Source organism: Acipenser ruthenus, chromosome 59, assembly GCF_902713425.1.
Source record: "Acipenser ruthenus chromosome 59, fAciRut3.2 maternal haplotype, whole genome shotgun sequence".
Taxonomy (NCBI): domain Eukaryota; kingdom Metazoa; phylum Chordata; class Actinopteri; order Acipenseriformes; family Acipenseridae; genus Acipenser; species Acipenser ruthenus.
In genome coordinates this window covers 3,010,002-3,035,430 of record NC_081247.1, presented here as the reverse complement: position 1 = coordinate 3,035,430, position 25,429 = coordinate 3,010,002, and the positions used below count along the sequence as shown (strand labels likewise).

The 25,429-nt window shown below is 42.4% G+C and overlaps 2 protein-coding genes across 2 annotated transcripts in view; both read right to left on the bottom strand.

The window, feature by feature from the left end:
- Positions 1-9,760: 9,760 nt before the first annotated feature.
- Positions 9,761-18,630, bottom strand: LOC117968427 (uncharacterized). Its single transcript, XM_034916090.2, has 5 exons — positions 18,466-18,630; positions 17,901-18,001; positions 17,440-17,511; positions 16,355-16,492; positions 9,761-11,529 (listed from the first exon to the last, which is right to left on the bottom strand). The coding sequence occupies exons 1-5, from the start codon at positions 18,476-18,478 to the stop codon at positions 11,188-11,190; spliced, it is 666 nt and encodes a 221-aa protein (XP_034771981.2). The 5' UTR covers positions 18,479-18,630; the 3' UTR covers positions 9,761-11,187.
- Positions 18,631-24,521: 5,891 nt separating this feature from the next.
- LOC117409968 (protein FAM83E-like) overlaps positions 24,522-25,429 on the bottom strand; it is a 48,544-nt gene continuing 47,636 nt past the window's right edge. The window contains exon 9 of the mRNA XM_059018409.1: positions 24,522-25,429. This exon is cut by the window's right edge and continues 69 nt beyond it. Within this exon, the coding sequence (XP_058874392.1) occupies positions 25,355-25,429 (75 nt within the window). The 3' untranslated portion in view covers positions 24,522-25,354.

The window sequence follows — 25,429 nt, the reverse complement described above, 5'->3', positions numbered from 1 at the left end:
ATCATTTTAAGGTCTGCTGCTCATTTTAATATTGTAATATGTACATTATTTTTTATTGTTTAATAAATAAACCATTTCACTCAGAGAAAGGGGGGATGTGTATTTCTAATTTGTATAGGGTTACATAGAAAACGTTATTTAAAATGTGAATACTTTTCATAGACGTGTATAGTATGAATACGATATATAACGCGATTTCGCTGATGTTTAGTTGTTTTCATATTCGTAACACGAAATGCGATTTATTTTTGACACATGGTAAAACAGCTCCCCTTCGACTGCTGGAGAATGGAACACTCCGGTGTAGTTCTCAATGTGGTCGATATCTTCTTGGTGCAGCTGTGGGGGATGGCGTAGATTAGGAAGAACGCATTTGTTTTCAATAATTTTGCGAAAATGTATGACGTGGGCAGCATAGTGCACGTTGTTATTAGATATGACAGACATGACCACAAGCGCCACATTTGTGTAATAGTAAAAAAACGAATAATTATAATTCGGGTTATCTCCCATGAACTGATGTACCAAATTTTCCCAGCGGACGCCTTGTGCAACTCGTGATTAGACTCGCCGTCAAACAAGCAAACAAGGTCTGAAACTTGAGTTAACAGCTCATCAAAACTGTAAACACATCACAGAACCACACGCGAGGGGGGAAATAATACATAGTTTTATTTTAAAAAAAAAAAATTAAGTTTGTGTAGTATATAGAAATAGATTGATTCACCTGCCACAGCACTGTCAATAGAGTGCACACCATGGGACTGATTCACCTGCCACAGCACTGTCAATAGACTGCACACCATGGGACTGATTCACCTGCCACAGCACTGTCAATAGACTGCACACCATGGGACTGATTCACCTGCCACAGCACTGTCAATAGAGTGTACATCATGGGACTGATTCACCTGCCACAGCACTGTCAATAGAGTGTACACCATGAGACCGATTCACCTGCCATAGCACTGTCAATAGACTGCACACCATGGGACTGATTCACCTACCATAGCACTGTCAATAAACTGTACACCATGGGACTGATTCACCTGCCATAGCACTGTCAATAGGGTATACACCATGGGACTGATTCACCTGCCACAGCACTGTCAATAGAGTGCACACCATGGGACTGATTCACCTGCCATAACACAGTCAATAGAGTGTATACCATGGGACTGATTCACCTGCCATAGCACTGTCAATAGGGTATACACCATGGGACTGATTCACCTGCCACAGCACTGTCAATAGAGTGTACATCATGGGACTGATTCACCTGCCACAGCACTGTCAATAGAGTGTACACCATGGGACTGATTCACCTGCCACAGCACTGTCAATAGAGTGTACACCATGAGACCGATTCACCTGCCATAGCACTGTCAATAAACTGCACACCATGGGACTGATTCACCTGCCACAGCACTGTCAATAGAGTGCACACCATGGGACTGATTCACCTGCCACAGCACTGTCAATAGACTGCACACCATGGGACTGATTCACCTGCCACAGCACTGTCAATAGACTGCACACCATGGGACTGATTCACCTGCCACAGCACTGTCAATAGAGTGTACATCATGGGACTGATTCACCTGCCACAGCACTGTCAATAGAGTGTACACCATGAGACCGATTCATCTGCCATAGCACTGTCAATAGACTGCACACCATGGGACTGATTCACCTGCCACAGCACTGTCAATAGAGTGCACACCATGGGACTGATTCACCTGCCACAGCACTGTCAATAGACTGCACACCATGGGACTGATTCACCTGCCACAGCACTGTCAATAGACTGCACACCATGGGACTGATTCACCTGCCACAGCACTGTCAATAGAGTGTACATCATGGGACTGATTCACCTGCCATAGCACTGTCAATAGGGTATACACCATGGGACTGATTCACCTGCCACAGCACTGTCAATAGAGTGCACACCATGGGACTGATTCACCTGCCATAACACAGTCAATAGAGTGTATACCATGGGACTGATTCACCTGCCATAGCACTGTCAATAGGGTATACACCATGGGACTGATTCACCTGCCACAGCACTGTCAATAGAGTGTACATCATGGGACTGATTCACCTGCCACAGCACTGTCAATAGAGTGTACACCATGAGACCGATTCACCTGCCATAGCACTGTCAATAGACTGCACACCATGGGACTGATTCACCTGCCACAGCACTGTCAGTAGAGTGTACACCATGAGACTGATTCACCTACCATAGCACTGTCAATAGACTGTACACCATGGGACTGATTCACCTGCTACAGCACTGTCAATAGAGTGCACACCATGGGACTGATTCACCTACCATAGCACTGTCAATAAACTGTACACCATGGGACTGATTCACCTGCCATAGCACTGTCAATAGAGTGCACACCATGGGACTGATTCACCTGCCACAGCACTGTCTATAGGGTGCACACCACGGGACTGATTCACCTGCCATAGCACTGTCAATAGAGTGCACACCATGGGACTGATTCACCTGCCACAGCACTGTCTATAGGGTGCACACCATGGGACTGATTCACCTGCCATAACACAGTCACTAGAGTGTACACCATGGGACTGATTCACCTGCCATAGCACTGTCTATAGGGTGCACACCATGGGACTGATTCACCTGCCATAGCACTGTCAATAGAGTGCACACCATGGGACTGATTCACCTGCCACAGCACTGTCTATAGGGTGCACACTATGGGACTGATTCACCTGCCATAACACAGTCAATAGAGTGTATACCATGGGACTGATTCACCTGCCATAGCACTGTCAATAGAGTGCACGCCATGGGACGGATTCACCTGCCACAGCACTGTCAATAGAGTGCACGCCATGGGACTGATTCACCTGCCACAGCACTGTCAATAGAGTGCACACCATGGGACTGATTCACCTGCCACAGCACTGTCAATAGACTGTACACCATGGGACTGATTCACCTGCCACAGCACTGTCAATAGGTACACACCATGGGACTGATTCACCTGCCACAGCACTGTCAATAGAGTGCACACCATGGGACTGATTCACCTGCCACAGCACTGTCAATAGAGTGCACACCATGGGACTGATTCACCTACCATAGCACTGTCAATAAACTGTACACCATGGGACTGATTCACCTGCCACAGCACTGTCAATAGAGTGCACACCATGGGACTGATTCACCTGCCACAGCACTGTCAATAGAGTGCACACCATGTGACTGATTCACCTACCATAGCACTGTCATTAGGGTATACACCATGGGACTGATTCACCTGCCACAGCACTGTCAATAGAGTGCACACCATGGGACTGATTCACCTGCCATAGCACTGTCAATACAGTGTATACCATGGGACTGATTCACCTGCCATAGCACTGTCAATAGAGTGTACACCATGGGACTGATTCACCTGCCATAGCACTGTCAATACAGTGTATACCATGGGACTGATTCACCTGCCATAGCACTGTCAATAGAGTGTACACCATGGGACCGATTCACCTGCCACAGCACTGTCAATAGAGTGCACACCATGGGACTGATTCACCTGCCATAGCGCTGTCAAAAGATCAACTTTTAAGCAACAGCCCAATTTACAGAGTAGTAAGTGTGTACTACATATCCTAGGTGTTTCCAATTTTTTGTTCAGTTCTGTGTATACACTAAACCTCTCCATGCGACTAACTCTTTATTTCTAACTAGTAGTTTTTCAGCTGAAGTTGTTTTTTTTGTTTTGTTTTTAAAGGTAGATTAATAAAAAGCTCACCATGCAGTCTGAATTACAGAGAAATGAATTGCCCCACAGAATTTGCTGATATTTTTAAAACAGGGTTAAGCACTGCACAACCCAGCCAAACATGTACACTGTAGCACAAAACAAGCATAACATACTTTTAATTAAAAGAAAAGTCCAGTTCGGAGCTATAGTTAAAAAAATGCTGACTAAAGCACACACACCCTGTCGTATAAAGAAAAAAATGATGGTTCAATGCATATTTTTGAAGTGACCGCCTATGTTTTCTGCCAACAACATGTTTTGATGCTTGTATTGTTAAAAGTTGCTGATGCATTTAAAGTAATTGTAGCAAACGATTCTGGCCTGTCCTGCCCTTCCATTCGCTACACGGCTCTCAAATGTGCAGTTTTCAGAGAAACACGTGTTACAGCAAAACTGCCTCTTCAGAAACGAGCGTTCAGGAGTCTTTTCAGCAGGTGAAATGGATCACTGCTGGAATAGTTAGCAAGCTTGTAGCTTTGTGTTTTAGCACGCTCCTTACCTTTTTATGATGCTTGCAATCATTTCTTATTCTATTCCGGGGAACACCTTCAAATAACAACCGCACATTCCTAATGAATTCCAGCTGAACCCCACAGGAATAACACCGGAATATCTTCAGCACTTCCTCTGAGTTCTGAAGTCATTCATTTTGAATTCAGCCCCTGTTAATTCATGTGGATTTCCAATGCGTCCTTTGCTTAGCAACGGGCTCAACACCCACAAGCCTGTTCCCAGGGGAGACCAGATTTGACCTGTCACCCGCCCCTCCAGTGTTCCTGTACTTCCAGATTTAGCACTACACCACTGCTCATGATATGGTTCTGTAACATCAGCAATAAGTTTTGCAGAACAAGAAACAGTGATCATAGATGTGGAACATTTCACGATTAAAGAAATGTGAAGTATAAAATGTAATTATGCACCGTTTTTGTGGACCCTTTCAATTTGCCACCCTAGGCGTCTGCCTGTTCTGCCTATATGGTTACGCTGGCCCTGACCCTACTGTCAGACTAGAGCTTCTAAGAGTCTCTCTCAATGAAATACCAGCAGGTACACGCAGCAGCAGACCTGGGGTCAGTTACAATTGTAATTGTGTAATTCGTATTTAATTGCAATTACAATGGAATTGGAATTGTAGTTGAACCCGGGCACACCTGTGTAATTGGAATTATACCATATCATTGAGCAATTACAGTTCAATTACACATTTACGTGTCATTCATTCATTATTCTTGTATTTATAACCACCTTTGGTGACCCTGTTGGTATAGCATGTTTCTGCATTTGTACCTGTGATTGCTTGGTTTTCTAGAATAACTAAACTAAACATGTTAATGTGTGTAGTTTGTGTTACTTTTTAGTGTAATGGTAAATCTAATTGTAATTACTGCAGCACAATTGTAACTGTAATTGTAATTGAACAAAATAGCAATTTCAGCAAACAATACTGCTGTAATTGTAATTGTAATTGTAATTGTAATTGAGCCCAGGTCTGTATAGCAGGTACCTAGCTAGACTCCCCTCCCACCGGAATAATCTAAAATAATAAATACATCTTTAGAATAAACAAGAGATTGTTTGTATTATAATGACTTTGTGTGACACACATTACTGACAAATAGAACTACAGGATTCATATACACTTCACTGAACTTACCATCCCTCCAGCTTTTAAGATGATAATGCTTCCTGTTTAATATTAAAAATAATAAGTGTCTTACAAGCTCTACACCAGGCTATCTCCACAGTCAGGTAAGCACTGCAGGTTTCTCTGTATGTTTGTTGTTCAGTTCAACAGATTTTCTTTCACAGGCAGTGCGTAGCATTCAGACAAGCACTTCCACAGCAGCGCTTTCAATAAGACTCAGAGCTCTGTATTTCTTTTAAAACAGAACAGACTTCATAGTGAACAAACATGGATTTTCATTTATCTGTTACTATGCTGGGGTAAAGAAATCTCTGTTTGCACAAGCCATGCTTTCAGATCGTACTGCACTTCCTTGGTCACCTGGAGGGTGAAACTGCACCCCATCAACGGCTTCTTTCATTAACCAATCAGCTGCTGCTTCCCCTGCTGACTGACACGCTTTCAGACAGTAGCATGATGAGGTGACCTAGGAAGATTTCCTGAGGTTAGGCACGGACACTTTCTTTGACACCTAGTGTAGTGCCAGATGTTTTAGAATAAAAATCCACGCCCACCCTAACCCTAACCCTAACCCTAACCCTAAAAATCCACGCCCACCCTAACCCTAACCCTAAAAATCCACGCCCACCCTAACCCTAACCCTAACCCTAAAAATCCACGCCCACCCTAACCCTAACCCTAACCCTAACCGTAACCCTAAAAATCCACGCCCACCCTAACCCTAACCCTAACCCTAACCCATGCTCACCCTAACCCTAACCCACTCTCACCCTAACCCTAACCCTAACCCTAACCCATGCTCACCCTAACCCTAACCCTAACCCACTCTCACCCTAACCCTAACCCCAACCCTAACCCATGCTCACCCTAACCAAAACCCTAACCCTAACCCTAACCCTAACCCAATCTCACCCTAACCCTAACCCCAACCCTAACCCATGCTCACCCTAACCCTAACCCTAACCCATGCTCACCCTAACCCTAACCCCAACCCTAACCCATGCTCACCCTAACCAAAACCCTAACCCACTCTCACCCTAACCCTAACCCCAACCCTAACCCATGCTCACCCTAACCCTAAGACCAACCCTGACCCACGCTAACCCTAACCCAACCCTAACCCATGCTCACCCTAACCAAAACCCTAACCCACTCTCACCCTAACCCTAACCCCAACCCTAACCCATGCTCACCCTAACCCTAACCCATGCTCACCCTAACCCTAACCCCAACCCTAACCCATGCTCACCCTAACCAAAACCCTAACCCACTCTCACCCTAACCCTAAGACCAACCCTAACCCATGCTCACCCTAACCCTAAGACCAACCCTGACCCACGCTCACCCTAACCCTAAGACCAACCCTGACCCACGCTAACCCTAACCCCAACCCTAACCCATGCTCACCCTAACCCTAACCCTAACCCTAACCCAAACCCTATCACAACCACACAGACCTGTGGCACTAAAGGTAAGATTCAGGGAATCATCCTGTGAGCTACAGTCACTTTTGAAAGGTTTTGCTACACAGTCTTTCACATGGATAAACTAGACTACTCTTGGCTGAGTAATGCAGTGGGCTAGTTTAATTCAAAGCAGGATTTGTTTCACTCAGCTTTTATTTCAATGTGTTGCAGATGTTCAGGACCACAGGCATGCAGTGCTTTCCTTGTGTTTCCTCAGTTGTAATAAAGCTCTATTCAGACAAAAAGTGTTTTGAAGTTGAACATCGGGATATTCCAGTGTACTACACAGAACTCACTGCAGGCAGCTGCTGTAATTGATCTTTATTCATACTTTATTTATTTATTTATTTATTTATTTCTTGGTAAACAGTAAATCACAGCGTAATTCATTTGAAGAGATTAAAATAACAATGATGAATGAGGATCCACATATACCACAAAATAAATACAGGCATATACTCTACACACACACACACACACACACACACACAATGACACACACACACACACACACTGACACACACACTGACACACACACACACACACACACACACACACACACACACACACGGACACACACACTGACACACTGACACACACACACACACACTGACACACTGACACACACACACACACACACACACACGGACACACACACGGACACACACACACGCACACACACACTGACACACCCACACCCACACACACACACACACACACACACACACGCACGCTGACACACACACATCTATATGCAACTAGGAATAAGAAGTGATGAAAACACTGCAATCCAGCCCATAATAATAATAGTAATAATAATAATAATTATAATAATAAAGAGCCTGTAAGTGCAGGGCAGCTGCTGTAGTTCTGTACAGGGTTTTATATTAGGGTTATACAGTGTGGTCCTGCCAGCATTGCCCAGCGCAGCGAGGCTCTGCCGAGAACATAGCAGGCAGATAGGACTACATTATATAAAACCCTGTACAGAACTAAAGCAGCTACCCAACATGGCATCTATATAAAGCTATAATCTATTGCCTGCTATGTTCTGAGCCTCGCTATACTGTATAGATAGATGACAGACAGATTGAAATTCTACCACTCGACTAGTAGTTGTCCTCAGTACTGTGTAATTACCAGCATATCAATATTTACATCTAATACACTCCTGTTGCTAGGCAGATTACAGTCACTTATGGCAATGCAATTCCTGAGCTTGTCCAGTAGGTGTCTCCAATACTTAATGGCGTCACAATAATATCTCCACTGCTGCTTAACAGATTTCAGCCGTTGAAAACTGCACAGCTGTTTCATAACAAAGCTCTATTAATCTACTGTAATAATGACATAAAACACTCCCCCCCCTCAAAACAATCCTGTGAACACTGTTGCCGGGCAGATTACACCCCTCGTTTTCCCTTTCAGTTACACCACTCATCCACTAGGTGTTGCCAGTAGTACTTTGACTCCACCCCTGCTAATATTACCCGTTGATAAGCTATTGTTGCCATTTGTCCATTTGGTGGCGCTAGCCCTCCAGAAATGTTTTTTAAAAAATCACAGTCCACACGTTTCCATAGAATCCGCTCCTGTTGCTGGGCAGATTCCACAGAGTCTGCTGCAGTTCCACCAGCTGACCAGGAGGGGTCTCTCCAGTTATAAAATGACATCATAGTTCCAATGACATCACAGTTCTAATGACATCACAGTTTCAATGATATCCCTTCATGTTGCTTGTGATTCCACAGTTTGGCCACTCGGTGGCACCAGTAACAAAACAATAATTTATATTAAGGTTACAATTGCATCGATGGGTTTGATCACATCCGTATCACGACATCACCGCGAATCCAAGACCGCGCAGACATCACCGCGAGGGACATTACAGCACTGACCAGTACAACGACTGTCCATAACAGCGCTACGACATCACCGCGAAGGAAATTACAGCGCCGACCATTACAGCGCTACGACATCACCGCGAAGGACATTACAGCGCTACGACATCACCGCGAAGGACATTACAGCGCTACGACATCACCGCGAAGGACATTACAGCGCTACGACATCACCGCGAAGGACATTACAGCGCCGACCATTACAGTGTTACGACACCACTGCACTGAACTACAATTCAATTCCCAGAAGACTCTGCAAAGTTCACAGATGCATCACTTACCAGGAACTCCCCCACCCCCCTCAGTATGCAGATTTTAATATGACTTAGCAGTGTCAATGAGACTCGTATTGCACAATTGTAAAACAGTTGCATACCAGGTTTGATGAAGATCTCTTGCAGATCGAAACGTTGATCTTATATATAAACACTTTGGAGCATAATATATAAGTGTGCGGGTACTATGTTTGTTTAACTTTAAAATATTTCTACCCTGCACCTTGAAAGACTCTGGATGTGTCTTCTCTTTGTATACTACAAGCCCCCCATCCCATTTCTCAGAGCATCCATTTCTCAATGAATAAATAAACAGTGGTTGTTGTTTCCGTTATTTTGGCCCCAAAACTGCCTTTGATGTTTCTTTTGTCCGCCGTCGCCATTATATGTAGAAAGATCGTTTGCCTGTTTGGCAGGGAACCTAAAAATGTAACCCTGTAAACTGCTAGAGAATCGATAATAATAATAATAATAAATAGTAAATAATAATAATAATAATACAACTACGTGCCAAGCAAGTACATAAAGGGTGATTATCTGACTACAGCATTTTAATTTCGAACAACAAAAGCAAACTCGCTCTGCATAAAAGCATCATGCTAGAAAGAAAACAGAGGGTTCAGTACGGATACGACACGGCAGAGAAGCAAGGACAACAATATAAAGTTAAACTCTTTATTTAAAAAACAAATCTGTACAAAATTTACATATAAAAATCCAAACACGTCATGTCCGTGTATCGGTCCCCAATCCTAGGACTATATAAAGGATAGGACAATGATGTCACAAGTGGGCGGGGTTATAAACAGTGGAGCGTTTCTGCAGCCCGCAGAGCTCTTTCACAGCGCACTCGCAGTGCCTTTAACGTATTCACGCTCGCCCTGGCAAAATATTTCTTGACATAATCAAGCATTAATTTGCATAAATAACAGTCAGTCAGTTTATATTAAAGACATTTTGTATTGTAATTTAAAAAAAAAACAAAAAAAACACCGGTATATCCTGGCGCTGCAACACAGCATCGCCGCAATGTATTCAGTACTGAGTAGGCTCCATAAATGGGACCTGTAGTGTAATTGAGTACAGAACTGCATCACGGGATTGATTGTCCTATCCTTCTTTATACAGTCCTAGCCCAATCCCGGGCGTCCTGTGGAGGAGTTAAAATATATATATATATATATATATATATATATATATATATATATATATATATATATATATATATATATATATATATATACACGTGGTGAATATCATTCTGCAACAAGTGAAAAACTAAAAAAAAATCTATATAAAAATGCTTGTGGAAACACACTTTTATTGCATGGAGGTTTTACTTATCGTATTTACCAGTCTAGTTATGATGGATCTGTATGGGAACAGTGAAAAAAAAAACCTATAGTCTTCTGCAATCAGAAAAGCTGTGGTGAACCCCACTCTGACTGCGGCGTGTGTCCGAGTTCCTGGTAAGTGATGCTTTTGTGAACTTCACAGTCTTATGGGAATTGAATCATTGCTCGACGCGGTGATGTCGTAGCGCTGTTACGGGCAGTCGCTGTAATCGTGGGCGCTGTAATGTCCGTGGTTTTGGACTCGCTGTTATGTCATGTAACCGGTGACATCATAACTCAAGAGAGCGAAACCAAGGCTTTTGTTTAATTCAGCAGTTTCCGTTTGCTGTGTTTTTGTTTTCTTCGTCTCCGATGACCAAATTCTTTAAATACAAACATCAGGTGGCAGTTTAAAAGACGTACTGAGAATCTGAAGGAACAGGAGGAAAAGTCATAAACAGGCTATGTGTCGTCACATCTTAATTTCGACTTTGTGATGTAACTTTGTTTAATTGTGGTTTGTTTCTCATACGAACTGAAATGCAATTATAGTACTTATCCATGCAGTATGTCCTGGTAATTGCTCCCATAAAGTGCTTTTGTGTTGCTAGGCAGATTTACATTGCAATCCAGAATTCCTCGTGCTGTTCAATGGCGGCTACAGTCCCGCTCAATGACCTGCTGTCGCTAGGCGGATTACACTGCAGTCCTACAAACAGGCCAGTAGGTGTCTCTAGTGCTGTGTCAATGGCGGCTACAGTCCCATCCAATGAACCGCTGTCGCTAGGCAGATTACAGCCATCTGCGTGCGCTGCAGTACCGCAGCTTGTCCAGCAGGGGATTCTGTAGCTGGGAATCCTTTGTGCCTCTTCCTTTCACTCTCTCTCGCCCCCTCCTCCTCAGTTCCCCTCTCAGGCCCAGCCTCAGCCTCCCCCTCCCACTCAGTTCCCTCACCCTCTCTCCCCTCACATGAGTGAGTTAGGGTGCTGTGAATTCTGAGCCAGTGCTTCAACAGGGAGGAGGTGAGGGAGAGGAGCTGCTCAGGGGAGGAGGAGAGGGGGGGCAGCCTGGAGACATCCACTGGGGGGCTGACACGCTGTGGAGAGAAGAGAGAGAGAGAGAGAGAGAGAGAGAGAGAGAGAGAGAGAGAGAGAGAGAGAGAGAGAGAATTAAAAAACGTAAACCACAAAAACCACTTATCTAAAAAAATATTAATAAAACAAAGATTAAAAAAAGATTATATAAATAACTGCAGTTCCCCCTCCTCCCCCAGAGCACACAGCCCCTCACTCACACACCAGCGCTGCTCAAAACTAAACAGATCATGAACTAAGGAAAAATATGCAAAATCAATTTTGATTTTAACTTTCAACAAGAATCTAAACATTAAACTGACATCGTCACTTGAACCATCATTTTTTAATTTATTTTTCCTTGTTTTCCAAATAGCAAGCTTACCTTGCCCAAGTATATAATTAATTAAACAGCATTTAAACCTTTTTTCCTGACCATTGGGATAATTTAAAATAAACATTTCCTTTGTAAAAGCTTGTGGCGGAGTGTCCCGCCCCTATTTATTATTATTTGTATTTTTGTTTGCGGCGCAGGTAAAATCCCTGTGAGGATGCATGGCTGATCAGCTACTGATTATTTAACTAGCTGACAGTCATGCATCCTTACCAAACGCGTGCAGACTCTGGCCGAGGGATAATAAGATAATTAACAACTAGTTAATCCCTCGGCCAGAGTATATAAACCTGCAGCTCTCTGCACTTGAGGTTGGGTGTACAGAGGAGAGTACGGGGAGCGGAGAGAGCGAGTCACATTTAAAAAACAATTGCTAAAACGTGCTGGATTCTCCAGCACGACACTTACTTGTTTGTTTGTTGATTCGTTTGGCCCTCGTGCCCTTTTGTTTTGTGTTTTGTTGTTTTGTTTAAATCTTTTATTTTGTTTTGTTAATAAATACGCTGAGTGCTACTGCACTCATCTTCACCCGCCCATCCACTGTTTTGGTGTCAGTTACTTCCTGGTCCGTGACGTCATCCACCTCACCACTGCGAGCCAGACTGTCACAAAGCTACATTACAAGAATTCAATAATTGTGAAAGTAAACAAAGGATCAAGCCGACTACAGTCTGCAAAAAGGTGGAAAACAGTCTCTTCCTGCCCACAGAAAGCACAGGCTGCGCTGACTAAGGGATCCACAGATGGACATAACGCCTATTGTCTATTCTGGATAGATTTACTAGGAACAGCTGCCAGTCCCACCCCGGTCTACCCACACTGCGAAGAAAAGAGAAGGCAGTGTATCTCCGACTCAACTGCTGAGAGAACAGCAGCCGCTGTGCTGCCTGCAGCCGAAAAGCAGCCACTCGACTAAGAACATCAACCAGTCCCTGCCCTCCTTCTCCTGGTGGTAAATATAACACAGCAGGGCAGAGCCAGTGGTGTCCATTCCAGAAGAAATTCAAAAGTTATTTTTGTATCTCAAACAACAGTCCTTGGGGGGGGGTCTAGGCACACCAGTTTATGCCACAACATGGAGGCCACCAGGTTATTTATTATCAGCACCCTCCCCCTATAAGAAAGCTGAGGGAGTAGCCATCTCCAGCGTTGTATTTTGTATTCACTTTAACAAGCAGTCCTTCCCAGTCGAGCCTTCTATACTGCTCACTCCCCAAATGCACTCCTAACACTTTGAATCCTGTCTTCTCCCAACGCAGTGATTGTGGAAGCAAGGGGGGCCAGTCCCACTCCATTCCCCAGACAGGAAAGTGCTACATTTTCCCCAGTTTACCTTAGCAGAAGAGGCTCTCTGGAAAACACTCAGGCTGTCCTCCAGCCTGAGAAGCCTGAGAAGTGATGAAGACGGTGACATCATCAGCATAGGCAGACAGTCTGATTGGAGGGGCACTCGCCACTAGAGGGACCTTCAGGCCAGCCAACCTGCTCCGAAGCCGACAGAGCAGGGTCTCAATAGACAGGGAGTACAACATCCCAGACAGTGGACAGCCTTGCCGAATTCTCCTCTGTACAGGGAAAGGACGGCTCATACTGTTGTTGATTTTTAAAACACTAAAGACGTTCTTATATAAAAGCCTTATAAAAGAGATAAACTTTGGTCCAAAACCAAAGGATTCCAGCGTTTTAAACAAATATGTATGGTCCACCCTGTCAAAAGCTTGATCCAGGGAAATGACCCCTAGATCTATATTGAAAAAATCGGTTATTGACAAAGCATCCCGGATCAAAAATATGTTATCAAAAATAGTCCTTTCTGGAATACAATATGACTGGTCACCGTGTATAATCATTCCAATGTACGCCTTCAGCCTGTTCGCTAAAGCTCTTGACAACATTTTGTAATCGGAACAGAGAAGAGCAACAGGGCGCCAATTCTTTAGATCTCTTAGATCCCCTTTTTTTGGTAACAGAGTTACCACAGCTCTACGACAACTCAGGGGCAACTCCTTCTCTCGAAGACTTTCTTTAAAAACTTGAAACAAGTCCCCTCCAATCACTGGCCACAGCTCCTTATAAAACTCCCCCTGCAGCCAATCAATCCCGGGAGCCTTCCCTGTTGACAACTGAGTCACAGCCTCTGTTAGTTCTTGCATTGTCAAAGGAGCCTCTAGGGGGCATCCTTCCTCCAGAGGCAACTTAGGCAGATCTCTGAGCAGGTGAGCAGTCTGTTCTTCATCACAAGGCTCCGCTGTGAAGAGTTGACTATAAAAGGATACAGCTTCACTATTGATTTCCCCTTGGCTAAACGCTTCCTTCCCATTGGCAGACGTACAGAGTACAGCTGCTTACTTGTAGCCGCACTGTGCTCTAGGTTAAAAAAGAACTTTGTAGGGGCATCCATATCTCTGAGTTGAAGGAAACGTGATCGTATGAGAGCGCCCTGCACTCTCTCCTCCAGCAAGCGACTCAGCGTCTCCTTCTTATCCTTCAGACACTGGAAGTCATTTTCATTGTTGTCTACACTGATGTTTTGCTCAAGACTTATAATCTCTCTCTCAAGCTCTCCAATTGTCTTATTTAATAGTCTGGTTGAGTTGGCGGCGTACTGCTGACAAAAAAGTTTAATTTCTATTTTGCCAAAATCCCACCACTGTCTCAGACTATCAAAACTCCCTTTCTGATGTCTCCAAGAGATCCAAAAAACTCTTAAAAAAACCATCTTCTAATAAACTGGTTTTAAAATCCCAGAAAGGTGGTAAGCGGGCCACAGCAGGCAGACAGACAGTAGACAACACACAATGGTGGTCTGAAATCATGGTGGGAAAAATATCACTTTTTATTACCTGATTGAGGTGCTGTTTAGAGCAGTATACCCTATCCAGTCTTGCTTTTGAAATCTGATTTACATTCATTTTAATCCATGTATATTGCCGGAGTCTGGGGTTAAAAACCCTCCAAACATCAACCAGATCATTAAACTTTAGAATATCTGACAATTCTTTAGAGGACTGCGGGTGTGGCTCCCCATGATTCCTATACAAAGTAAAATTGTCAGTGCAATTAAAATCCCCCCCCCCATTAAAACCATCTGATTACCATTACTCTGAGATAACACCTGATTTAGTTTATAAAAGAAAATATGTTTTTCCCTATCTTCATTTGGTGCATACACATTAATAAAAATAATATCTAAATCCCTGTAACGTGCTTCAATTTTTAGAAGCCTTCCTTTAACCTCCTCGCTAACAGATAAAACATCAATACTCAACCCTGGTGCAAATAAAACTGCTACCCCTGCACTTATATTTGAGCTATGGCTGAAAGCCCCACCCCCTTTCCATTCGCTCCCCCACTCACTCTCATTCATATCGTCAGTGTGTCTGTCGCAGAAACACAACACTCGCTCTTTTTAAACTCAGAAAATCAAACAGCTGAGCTCTCTTATTAATACTCCTACCCCCGTTCATGTTAAAAGTGGCTATTTGAAACTTCTCCATATTAGAGTTGAATAAAAACCAGACACAAACAGAGAAGAAAACAACCTATGAAACCCCATGCAGCCATTAAAAAAACTATTTTGTTTTTTTCTTCTCCTCATTAATCATTTTTTTCCTTTCAGAGACCAGTTTCTTTAGCCTATACCTTTGTTTCTGATCAAGCTCGTTTAATGTGGCTTTCCTCATCGCTATTTTAGCGGAATAAATAAACAACTGATCATTTGGAAAATATTCCCTCTGTACAAACACCCCGAACTCCTTTCGTTTTATTCAAGAAAGAAACGATCTGCTCAACACTGTAAACTTTGCTCCTACCTTGAGGGCTTGTTAAAGTCTCATCCATCATCATCGAGGACCAGTCTGACAACTCCTCTTCCTCAATATCTTCCCACATTACCGACCCCTCTTCAGCGTCCTCTTTCCCAGCTGCCGCTACCTTATCAGGCATTGAGTCCACTACCTTGATTGCTGCCTCATCCCCAGGGGTAGCCCCAGTACTAACGCAAGCTTTCCTTTTCGACTGACCTCCATTTTGAGGTTTCTCCTCTAATCAGTACTCTGTTTTCTACATGTTAACCACTCCCTAATCCATGTGCATGCATTTCCTTGAATCCCTACTGCGTTCAGTTTGAGAATTAATCTTTTATGCAGGACTTTGTCAAAAGCTTTCTGGAAATCTAAATAAACCATGTGGTATGCTTTGCAATTATCCATTGTCGATTTTTGCATCCTCAAAAAAGTCAAGTAGGTTAGTTAGACACGATCTCCCTTTCCTGAAACCATGCTGACTGTCTCCATATGTTTACATATAATAGAAGTCAGGCTTATTGGTCTGTAGTTAGCTGGTTCGGTTTTGTCTCCCTTTTTGTGGGTTGGTGTTACGTTTGCAATTCTCCAGTCTGCTGGTACAACCCCTGTGTCAACAGACAGACAGACAGACAGACAGACAGTCTGTACCTCCTCAGTGAGTCTGCTCAGTTGCCATTGCAGCTCCTTAATGATGTTAGTCTTCATGTTCTCTGGCCAGAGGTTTGAGAGCAGAGAGTACCAATCCTGAGACAGGACTGAGGCAGCACGCAGCAAACAGCACTCCTCCTGGGAGAGAGAGGAGGAGAGACGGTTAATACAGTACAGTGAAGACACACAGCACTCCTCCTGAGAGAGAGAGGAGAGGAGGAGAGAGGAGGAGAGACACACACACACACTGAGACACACACTGAGACATACACACACACACGCTCACTGAGACACACACACTCACTGAGACACACACAGAGACATACACACACACTGAGACATAGACACACACACTGAGACACACACACAGAGACATACACACACACACTGAGACACACTAAGCAAATTAGCTATGTTTTATTACTGTATTGCAGGAATTGCACACTATTGACAATAGCAGTAAAACATTGTATTAAAAGACAAATATATACAGTATTATCTGTAATCCTTGAACACAATTGAATGCTAGTTTGTATGTACTGTTCAATGTTGTAATCAGACACTGTTGAATGTTGGTTTGTTATAATTATGTACACACAGACCCACACAGTGAGACTGATACACACACAGTGAGACTGATACACACATGCACAAACATACACACACACAGTGACACTGAAACACACACACACACAGTGACATTGAAACACACACACACATACACACACAGTGACATTGAAACGCACACACACAGTGACACTGATATACACACGCACACACACACACACAGTGACACTGAAACGCACACACACTCACAGTGACACTGATACACACGCACACACACACAGTGACACTGATACACACACACAGTGACACTGATACACACACGCACACACACACAGTGACACTGATACACACACGCACACACACACACAGTGACACTGATACACACATACACACACACAGTGACATTGAAACACACACACACATACACACACAGTGACACTGATACACACACAGTGACACTGATACACACATGCACACAGTGACACTGATACACACACGCACACGCACACTGCTCTCACCTCCTCTCCGCTGCACAGCAGAGTCTCATTGTAATAGTGCGTTGTGTTGTAATTTTTCGGGAACACAGCTCTCTAAAAAGGAGATTTAAAAAAATGAGCACAAAAAATGACTGATCATTCTCTTGCTCTCAAATTCTTTATTTCTCAGTTATATTAACATTACATTTTTTTTTTTAATTTGAATTAAAATAGGAATTCAGTAAAAGACTGGAGGAAACTGCGCACACAGTTTCACTTCTACAAGTGTCCCACAGTAAAAGCACAGCGAAGTGTAATAAAGCACAGTGAAAGCATGGTAAGCATTGTAAAGCATTTTAAAACACAAACCATGGTAAACTAATGCAGAGTATTACAGTGGGGAAAGAACATATTTACTGTTGTCAAGCTTCATCCAGCACCTCTATCAGTGTGCTTGAATATAAGTTATGATGTTGTATAAACAATGATGTCATCAAACTCACAAAGCCAGTGACCTCGTGCTCCAGAACTTTAAGCAGGTTGCTCACGATAGGGGGGTTATGACCTCCCACCCCACTGAGCAGAATGGCGAGAAAGAGCAAAGCTGGAAAACAGGAGAGAAATAGTGAGAGAACAAACATCAGATTGCAGTTTTAAAATCCATTCTCTTACCTCTCATTAGCTTTATTAACATTATCACTACCTCTCTTTAAAGCAGTGCTGACCATCTTTAAAATCCATTCTCATTCCTGTTATTCAAGCTAGCAACATCATCTGCTTTTGATTTGTTGCAGGGGAATTCCACAGTGATTTCAAGAATGTCATTAAAACGGGAAAAGCATGAGGTATCCCTTATAAAAGTTCAGCACAGTAAATTTGCACTGTCATGCTTTTCCCATGGCTATATGATGCATTGGTTTCACCGAACCTCTCTGTGCTTTACCGTGCTTACCTATGTTTTACCATGCTTAAGGGTATAAGGGTACTCTCTGTCTCTCTCTCCCTTTTCACACATTCACCTTTCTTTCTCTCTCGGTGTGTTTTCTGCAGTTGCTCCGTTCCTCTTACCTCTCAGTGTCATCTCTTCCTCTTCTCCTCCTGTGTCGAGTCTCAGTCTCTGTGGCTCACCTCTTTCTCTCTTCCTCTCCTCTACTCTCTCCACTTCAGTCTTGACATTCTTAAACTCTCCTTCCTTGCTCCCTCACTCTCCCCTCTCCCTCTCTCTCCCTCTACCTTGTTTTTCAGTCCCTCCCTCTCTTGCACTTGTTGACATCTGTCTTCCCCTTCTCCCTCTCTCTCCTTGCTCTCTGTATATTTGTAATTCCTCTCCTCTCTCCTTCCCAGTGTCGCTATCTGCCTGTTTCTCTCTCTGTTTCTCTCTCTCCCTCTGTCACTGTTTTTCAGTCTCCCTCTCTCTCTTTTTCAAGTTCTCTCTGTCTGTTTTTCACACTCACTCTCTCTAGCACATTCTACAGACTCAAAGCTTGAAAGTGAAAGTAAGTTTAGTTGCAACCTTTTCCATAAAGTCACACCCCCTCCCTACCTCCCTCCCTCCGTCTCTCCACCCCCACCCCTCTCACTCTCCTTGGCAAGCACATCTGACATGTCTAAAGCCTGGGGCAAAGTAACCATGTGAAGTGTTGACAATGTCATATAAAGGAGTGCTGACCATGTTTAAAATCCATTCTCTTACCTCTTATTAGCTTTATTAACATTATCACTGGCCCATCCCTTTAAAGGAGCGCTGACCATCTTTAAAATCCATTCTCTTACCTCTTACTAGCTTTATTAACATTATCACTGTCCTCTTTAAGGAGTGCTGACCATCTTTAAAATCCATTCTCTGAACTAGAATTTTTTCAAGGGGAATTCCCCCCCTGTATGTCTGTCATTAGCTTTAATGAAACCAAGTCTGGAAGAATGTAGTAAACTAGAGACCAAGAAGTAGGAATTATATTGTCGTGTTGTCAAAATGAACAGGATTGTGGGAGTTCTGTGTCTTTAAGAGAGAATTCCGGGAATTCCCTGGAATGTTGGGTCACTCAAAGAAGTTTTTTTTAAATCCAGCCTCATAAACAATCGAGGGAAATTCCTGTTCACTGAGATGGCCAGGAAGTGTGCTCATGTTATCATGGGTTGGGGACACAGCTAGATCTGTATACTGTAATTGGCTGATTTCTGATATATGGTTTATCAGAAATGTGCAGAATAAGACATGCCAATGAAGAGTTTAATGGAAACTGGATAAGTGGCGTTTAGACCTTTGTTAGGTAAGTGTCAATAACAACACAATGTAGACGACTCTTGATATGATGTGGTGTAGCAGGACAGCGTCACGGCCCAAGCTGTTACTGACAGGAATGACACTCAGAGATGGAGAGTTGCAGCTCAAACACTGTTGCGCAGGTTTATTTACAAATAAATGTAATAAACACAAAAACACAGTGTGACAGGATGGCTCGCAGTGGTGAGGGGTGGTGATGTCACGGACCAGGAAGTAACTGAAACCAAAACAGTGGATGGGCGGGTGAAGCTGAATGCTACTGCACTCAGCGTTTTTAATGAATAAATAAACAAAACAAAAGATTTAAACAAACAACAAAACACAAAACAAAAAGGCACAAGGGCCAAACGAATAAACAAATACTGTTTAGCAGTCGTTTTTTTAAATGCCTTTATTTCTCCTCACACTCTCTCTCTCTCTGCTCCCCGTACTCTCCTCTGTACACTCCACCCTGCAGTACGGACAGCTGCAGGTTCTTAAACTCTGGCCGAGGGGTTAACTAGCTGTTAATTATCTTATTACCCTTCGGCCACAGTCTGCACGCGTTTGGTAAGGATGCATGACTGTCAGCTAGTTAAATAATCAGTAGCTGATCAGCCATGCATCCTCACTGGGTTTTTAAATATAATAAAAGACGCGGCGCTTTTATCTGCGCCGCAAACAAAAATACAAATAATAATACATAGAGGCGGGACACTCCGCCACACACAGGTACAAAGAAACAGGGTACAGGGACCAAAATAACATCCTTACAGTCTGGATGGGCCATTGTCTTCACTGATCCTCTCCAAACTCTCTTTCTTCTGTGGCAGGGCACGCTTTTAAATAGTGTTCCCTTTCAATTTGAAGATAACCATCAAGTATGGGATACTCCGTCAGGTGGTAGGATTTGGCTGAGCTTTATATCAAAGCTGCCGATAGGCCTCTGCGCGAGCTGACATGTAAGCCCGCCCCCCTGGTGGCTTACAATACACAGCGCGCAGAGATCCAAATCCTCTTTTGCTTTCAGCCTGTGTAGGACATTGAGCTGGTAAGTTTTCTCTTTGAGAATCTCTTACTTTTTTCACTGACTGTACTCGCTTAAGAACATAAGAAGAAGAACGTAAGAACGTTTCCAAACGAGAGGAGCCCATTCAGCCCATCTTGCTCGTTTGGTTGTTAGTAGATTATTGATCCCAGAATCTCATCAAGCAGCTTCTTGAAGGATCCCAGGGTGTCAGCTTCAACAACATTACTGGGGAGTTGGTTCCAGACCCTAACAATTCTCTATGTAAAAAGTGCCTCCTATTTTCTGTTCTGAATGCCCCTTTATCTAATCTCCATTTGTGATCCCTGGTCCTTGTTTCTTTTTTCAGGTCAAAAAAGTCCCCTGGGTCGACACTGTCTATACCTTTTAGGATTTTGTATGTTTGAATCAGATCACCGCGTAGTCTTCTTTGTTCAAGACTGAATAGATTCAATTCTTTTAGCCTGTCTGCATACGACATGCCTTTTAAACCTGGGATAATTCTGGTTGCTCTTCTTTGCACTCTTTCTAGAGCAGCAATATCATTTTTGTAACAAGGTGACCAGAACTGAATACAATATTCTAGGTGAGGTCTTACTAATGCATTGTAAAGTTTTAACATTACTTCCCTTGATTTAAATTTAACACTTCTCACAATATATAAGAGCTCCTTGTCCCTTTAACAGTTCTGCCTCTGTTATGCTAAAGTTATTTAAAACTGGATAGGAACAGGTCGACATGTGGGGCATGTTGTCCGTGTCCTCCTTTGTAAAAACCTGTGAAAAGTAATCATTTAATATATTTGCTATTTTTTTTTTCTTCATCTATGATTTTGCCATTTGTGTCTCTTAGACATTTAACCTCCTCTTTGAATGTTCTCTTGCTGTTATAATATTGGAAAAACATTTTGGAATTGGTTTTAGCCCCCTTAGCAATATTGATTTCTATCTCTCTCCCTTGGCCTTTCTAACTTCCTTTTTGACTTGTGTTTGCAGTTCCAAGTACTCTTTCTGTGTACTTTGTTTTTGGTCCCTTTTAAACGCTCTGTAAAGTGCCTTTTTTCGCTGAATATTTTTTTTTTTAAATTGATCTATTAAACCATTTTATTTTAGATTTAGATTTGTCTACTTTTGGGATGTATTTGTTTTGCACCTCTAGTACTACATTTTTAAAAAACAGTCATCCTTTTCTGTGGCTGTTTTCTCTATTTTACTCCAATCTACTTCTGTTAGTCTCTGTTTCATTCCTTCATAGTTTGCGTTTTTAAAATTGTAAGCCTTAGCTTTAGTCATTACTTTTTTAACACTAGAGATTTCAGACTACATACAACCGTCGCACCCGCAAAATGTGGAGCTGCATTTTAAAACAGCTTCGATATGAAAATGAAAAACAATCAATAGCATACAACTGAATATTTTTATTCATGAACATCATACATAACATTTTCAGAGCAGAAACACCGTATTTACATTGAAAATTAAACTTTTTTCTTATTTTTTTCAAAAAGAGCACATAGCAGTTGAAAGCAGGTTGACAGCTGCAGAAGCTAAACTAAACTTAAAAAAAATGGTCTTCATTCCAGGGGCTGAGGACCCAGCATACCGGAGACAGGATAGAAAGGTGGTCGCTGACTGAGGGCGGCGATGCCGACACATCCTACATGTCGACCTGTTCCTATCCAGTTTTAAATAACTTTAGCATAACAGAGGCAGAAGTGTTAAAAGGAACTAGGTGCTCTTAAAATAAACAAATCCCCCGGGCCAGATGAGATCCTCCCAATAGTACTCAAAGAAATGAAAGAAGTTATTTACAAACCGCTAACCAATATCATGCAACAGTCTCTTGACACAGGGGTTGTACCGACAGACTGGAAAATAGCAAACGTAATACCGATCCACAAAAAGGGAAAAAACCGAACCAGGTAACTACAGACCAATAAGTCTGACTTCTATTATATGTAAACTTATGGAAACTATAATAAGGTCCAAAATGGAAAATTACCTATATGGTAACAATATCCTGGGAGTCAGCATGGTTTTAGGAAAGGGAGATATGGTTCAGTTCTGGTCACCTCGCTACAAAAAGGATATTGCTGCTTAGAAAGAGTGCAAAGAAGAGCGGCCAGAATTATCCTGGGTTTAAAGGGTATGTCGTATGCAGACAGGCTAAAAGAATTTAATCTATTCAGTCTTGAACAAAGACGACTACACGGTGATCTGATTCAAGCATTCAAAATCCTAAAAGGTATAGACAATGTCGACCCAGGGGACTTTTTCGACCTGAAAAAAGAAACAAGGACCAGGGTTCACAAATGGAGATTAGATAAAGGGGCATTCAGAACAGAAAATTAGACACACTTTTTTACACAGAGAATTGTGGGAGTGTGGAACCAACTCCCCCCTCTTATAATTGTATACAGTTATACTCTTACTCTTATACTCTTATATTCCTACTCTTATACTCTTATACTCTTATAATCTTACTTGTATACTCTTATACTATTATACTCTTATACTCTTACTCTTATACACTTATACTCTTACTCTTATACTCTTATACTCTTATACTCTTACTCTTATACTCTTACTCTTATACTCTTATACTCTTATACTCATACTCTTATACTCTTATACTCTTATACTCTTACTCTTATACTCTTATACTCTTACTCTTACTCTTATACTCTTACTCTTATACTCTTACTCTTATACTCTTATACTCTTATACTCTTATACTCATACTCTTATACTCTTATACTCTTATACTCTTACTCTTATACTCTTATACTCTTACTCTTACTCTTATACTCTTACTCTTATACTCTTATACTCTTATACTCTTATACTCTTACTCTTATACTCTTATACTCTTATACTCTTACTCTTATACTCTTATACTCTTATACTCTTATACTCTTACTCTTATACTCTTACTCTTATACTCTTACTCGTACTCTTATACTCTTACTCTTATACTCTTACTCTTATACTCTTACTCTTATACTCTTACTCTTATACTCTTACTCTTATACTCTTATACTCTTACTCTTATACTCTTACTCTTACTCTTATACTCTTACTCGTACTCTTATACTCTTATACTCTTACTCTTATACTCTTACTCTTATACTCTTATACTCTTACTCTTATACTCTTACTCTTATACTCTTATACTCTTACTCTTATACTCTTACTCTTACTCTTATACACTTATACTCTTACTCTTATACTCTTATACTCTTACTCTTATACTCTTACTCTTATACTCTTATACTCTTATACTCATACTCTTATACTCTTATACTCATACTCTTATACTCTTATACTCTTATACTCATACTCTTATACTCATACTCTTATACTCTTATACTCTTATACTCTTACTCTTTTTCTCTGTCACACTGTTCAGGCTTGGCATGCACCTTCACTGAACCATCTCCCCTAAACACACATGGCATTCTTCTTGTATAGGGTGTGTCCAGGGGTTAAGTGCAAATCAGTAATTCAATCACCATATGGCCACATTCCACACTTTTTCAATTAACTAATAAAACATTCCACACTTTCTAATTAAACCATTAAACATTCCCTAAACCAATTTACCCTGTGTGGCTGTGCAAAGGTGGCAATCTTGGCCCCAGGCTGTTCCTCCAATTCAACGGGATATGACAGGTTCTGCTGTATATGACAATGTGTGAAGTGTGACATGCGTATGTACGATCCCCTCCGCAGGGGGGCTCATCACCAGCAGGGGGAGTATCAGTTTTGCATGTTATTTTGTAATACCACTAATGTCCACAGGGGGTGACATTTGCTTAAAAATAACACATAGTCATTTTAAAAATTAATGTTTTATTAATTTGATTGTCAGCATTTTCATTGTTGAAGTATATACATGTATACAGCATCGCTGATTCAGTCTATCCATTGTTGCAAAGAAGTGTCTCTGTGTCTTAGTGTCTCAGTGTGTGTGTGTTTGTGTCTCGGTGTGTGCGTGTCTCTCTCGCAGTGTCTCAGTGCGTGTGTGTGTGTTTCTTGCTTAGTGTGTTTCAGTGTGTGTGTGTCTCTCTGTGTCTCAGTGTTTGCATGTCTCTCTTAGTGTGTCTCAGTGTGTGTGTGTGTGTGTGTGTCTCAGTGTGTCTTTGTGTGTGTGTGTCACTCTCAGTGTGTCTGTCTCTCTCTGTGTGTCTCAGTGTGTGTATGCCTCTGTCTCAGTGTATCAGTGTGTGTATGCCTCTCTCTGTGTTTCAGTGTGTGTTTGTGCCTCACTCTGTGTATCAGTGTGTATGTGCCTCTCTCTGTGTCTCAGTGTGTGTGTGCCTCTCTCAGTGTCTCAGTGTGTGTGTGTGTCTCTCTCTGTGTATCAGTGTGTGTGTGCCACTCTCTGTGTATCAGTGTGTGTGTGTGTCTCTCTCTGTGTATCAGTGTGTGTGTGCCTCTCTCAGTGTCTCAGTGTGTGTTTGTGCCTCTCTCTATGTATCTCAGTGTGTGCGTGTCATAAGAACATAAGAAAGTTTCCAAATGAGAGGAGGCCATTCGGTGTCTCTCTCAGTGTGTCTCAGTGTGTGTGCCTCTCTCTGTGTGTCAGTGTGTGTTTGTGCCTCTCTCTGTGTATCAGTGTGTGTCTCTCTCAGTGTGTCTCAGTGTGTGTGTGTGTGTGTGTCTCTCTCAGTATTCAGGGGCTCCTTCCCTCTTTCTCAGGATGCGGCCTCTCAGGCGGGAGGGCACAGTGGGGAGGCGGGG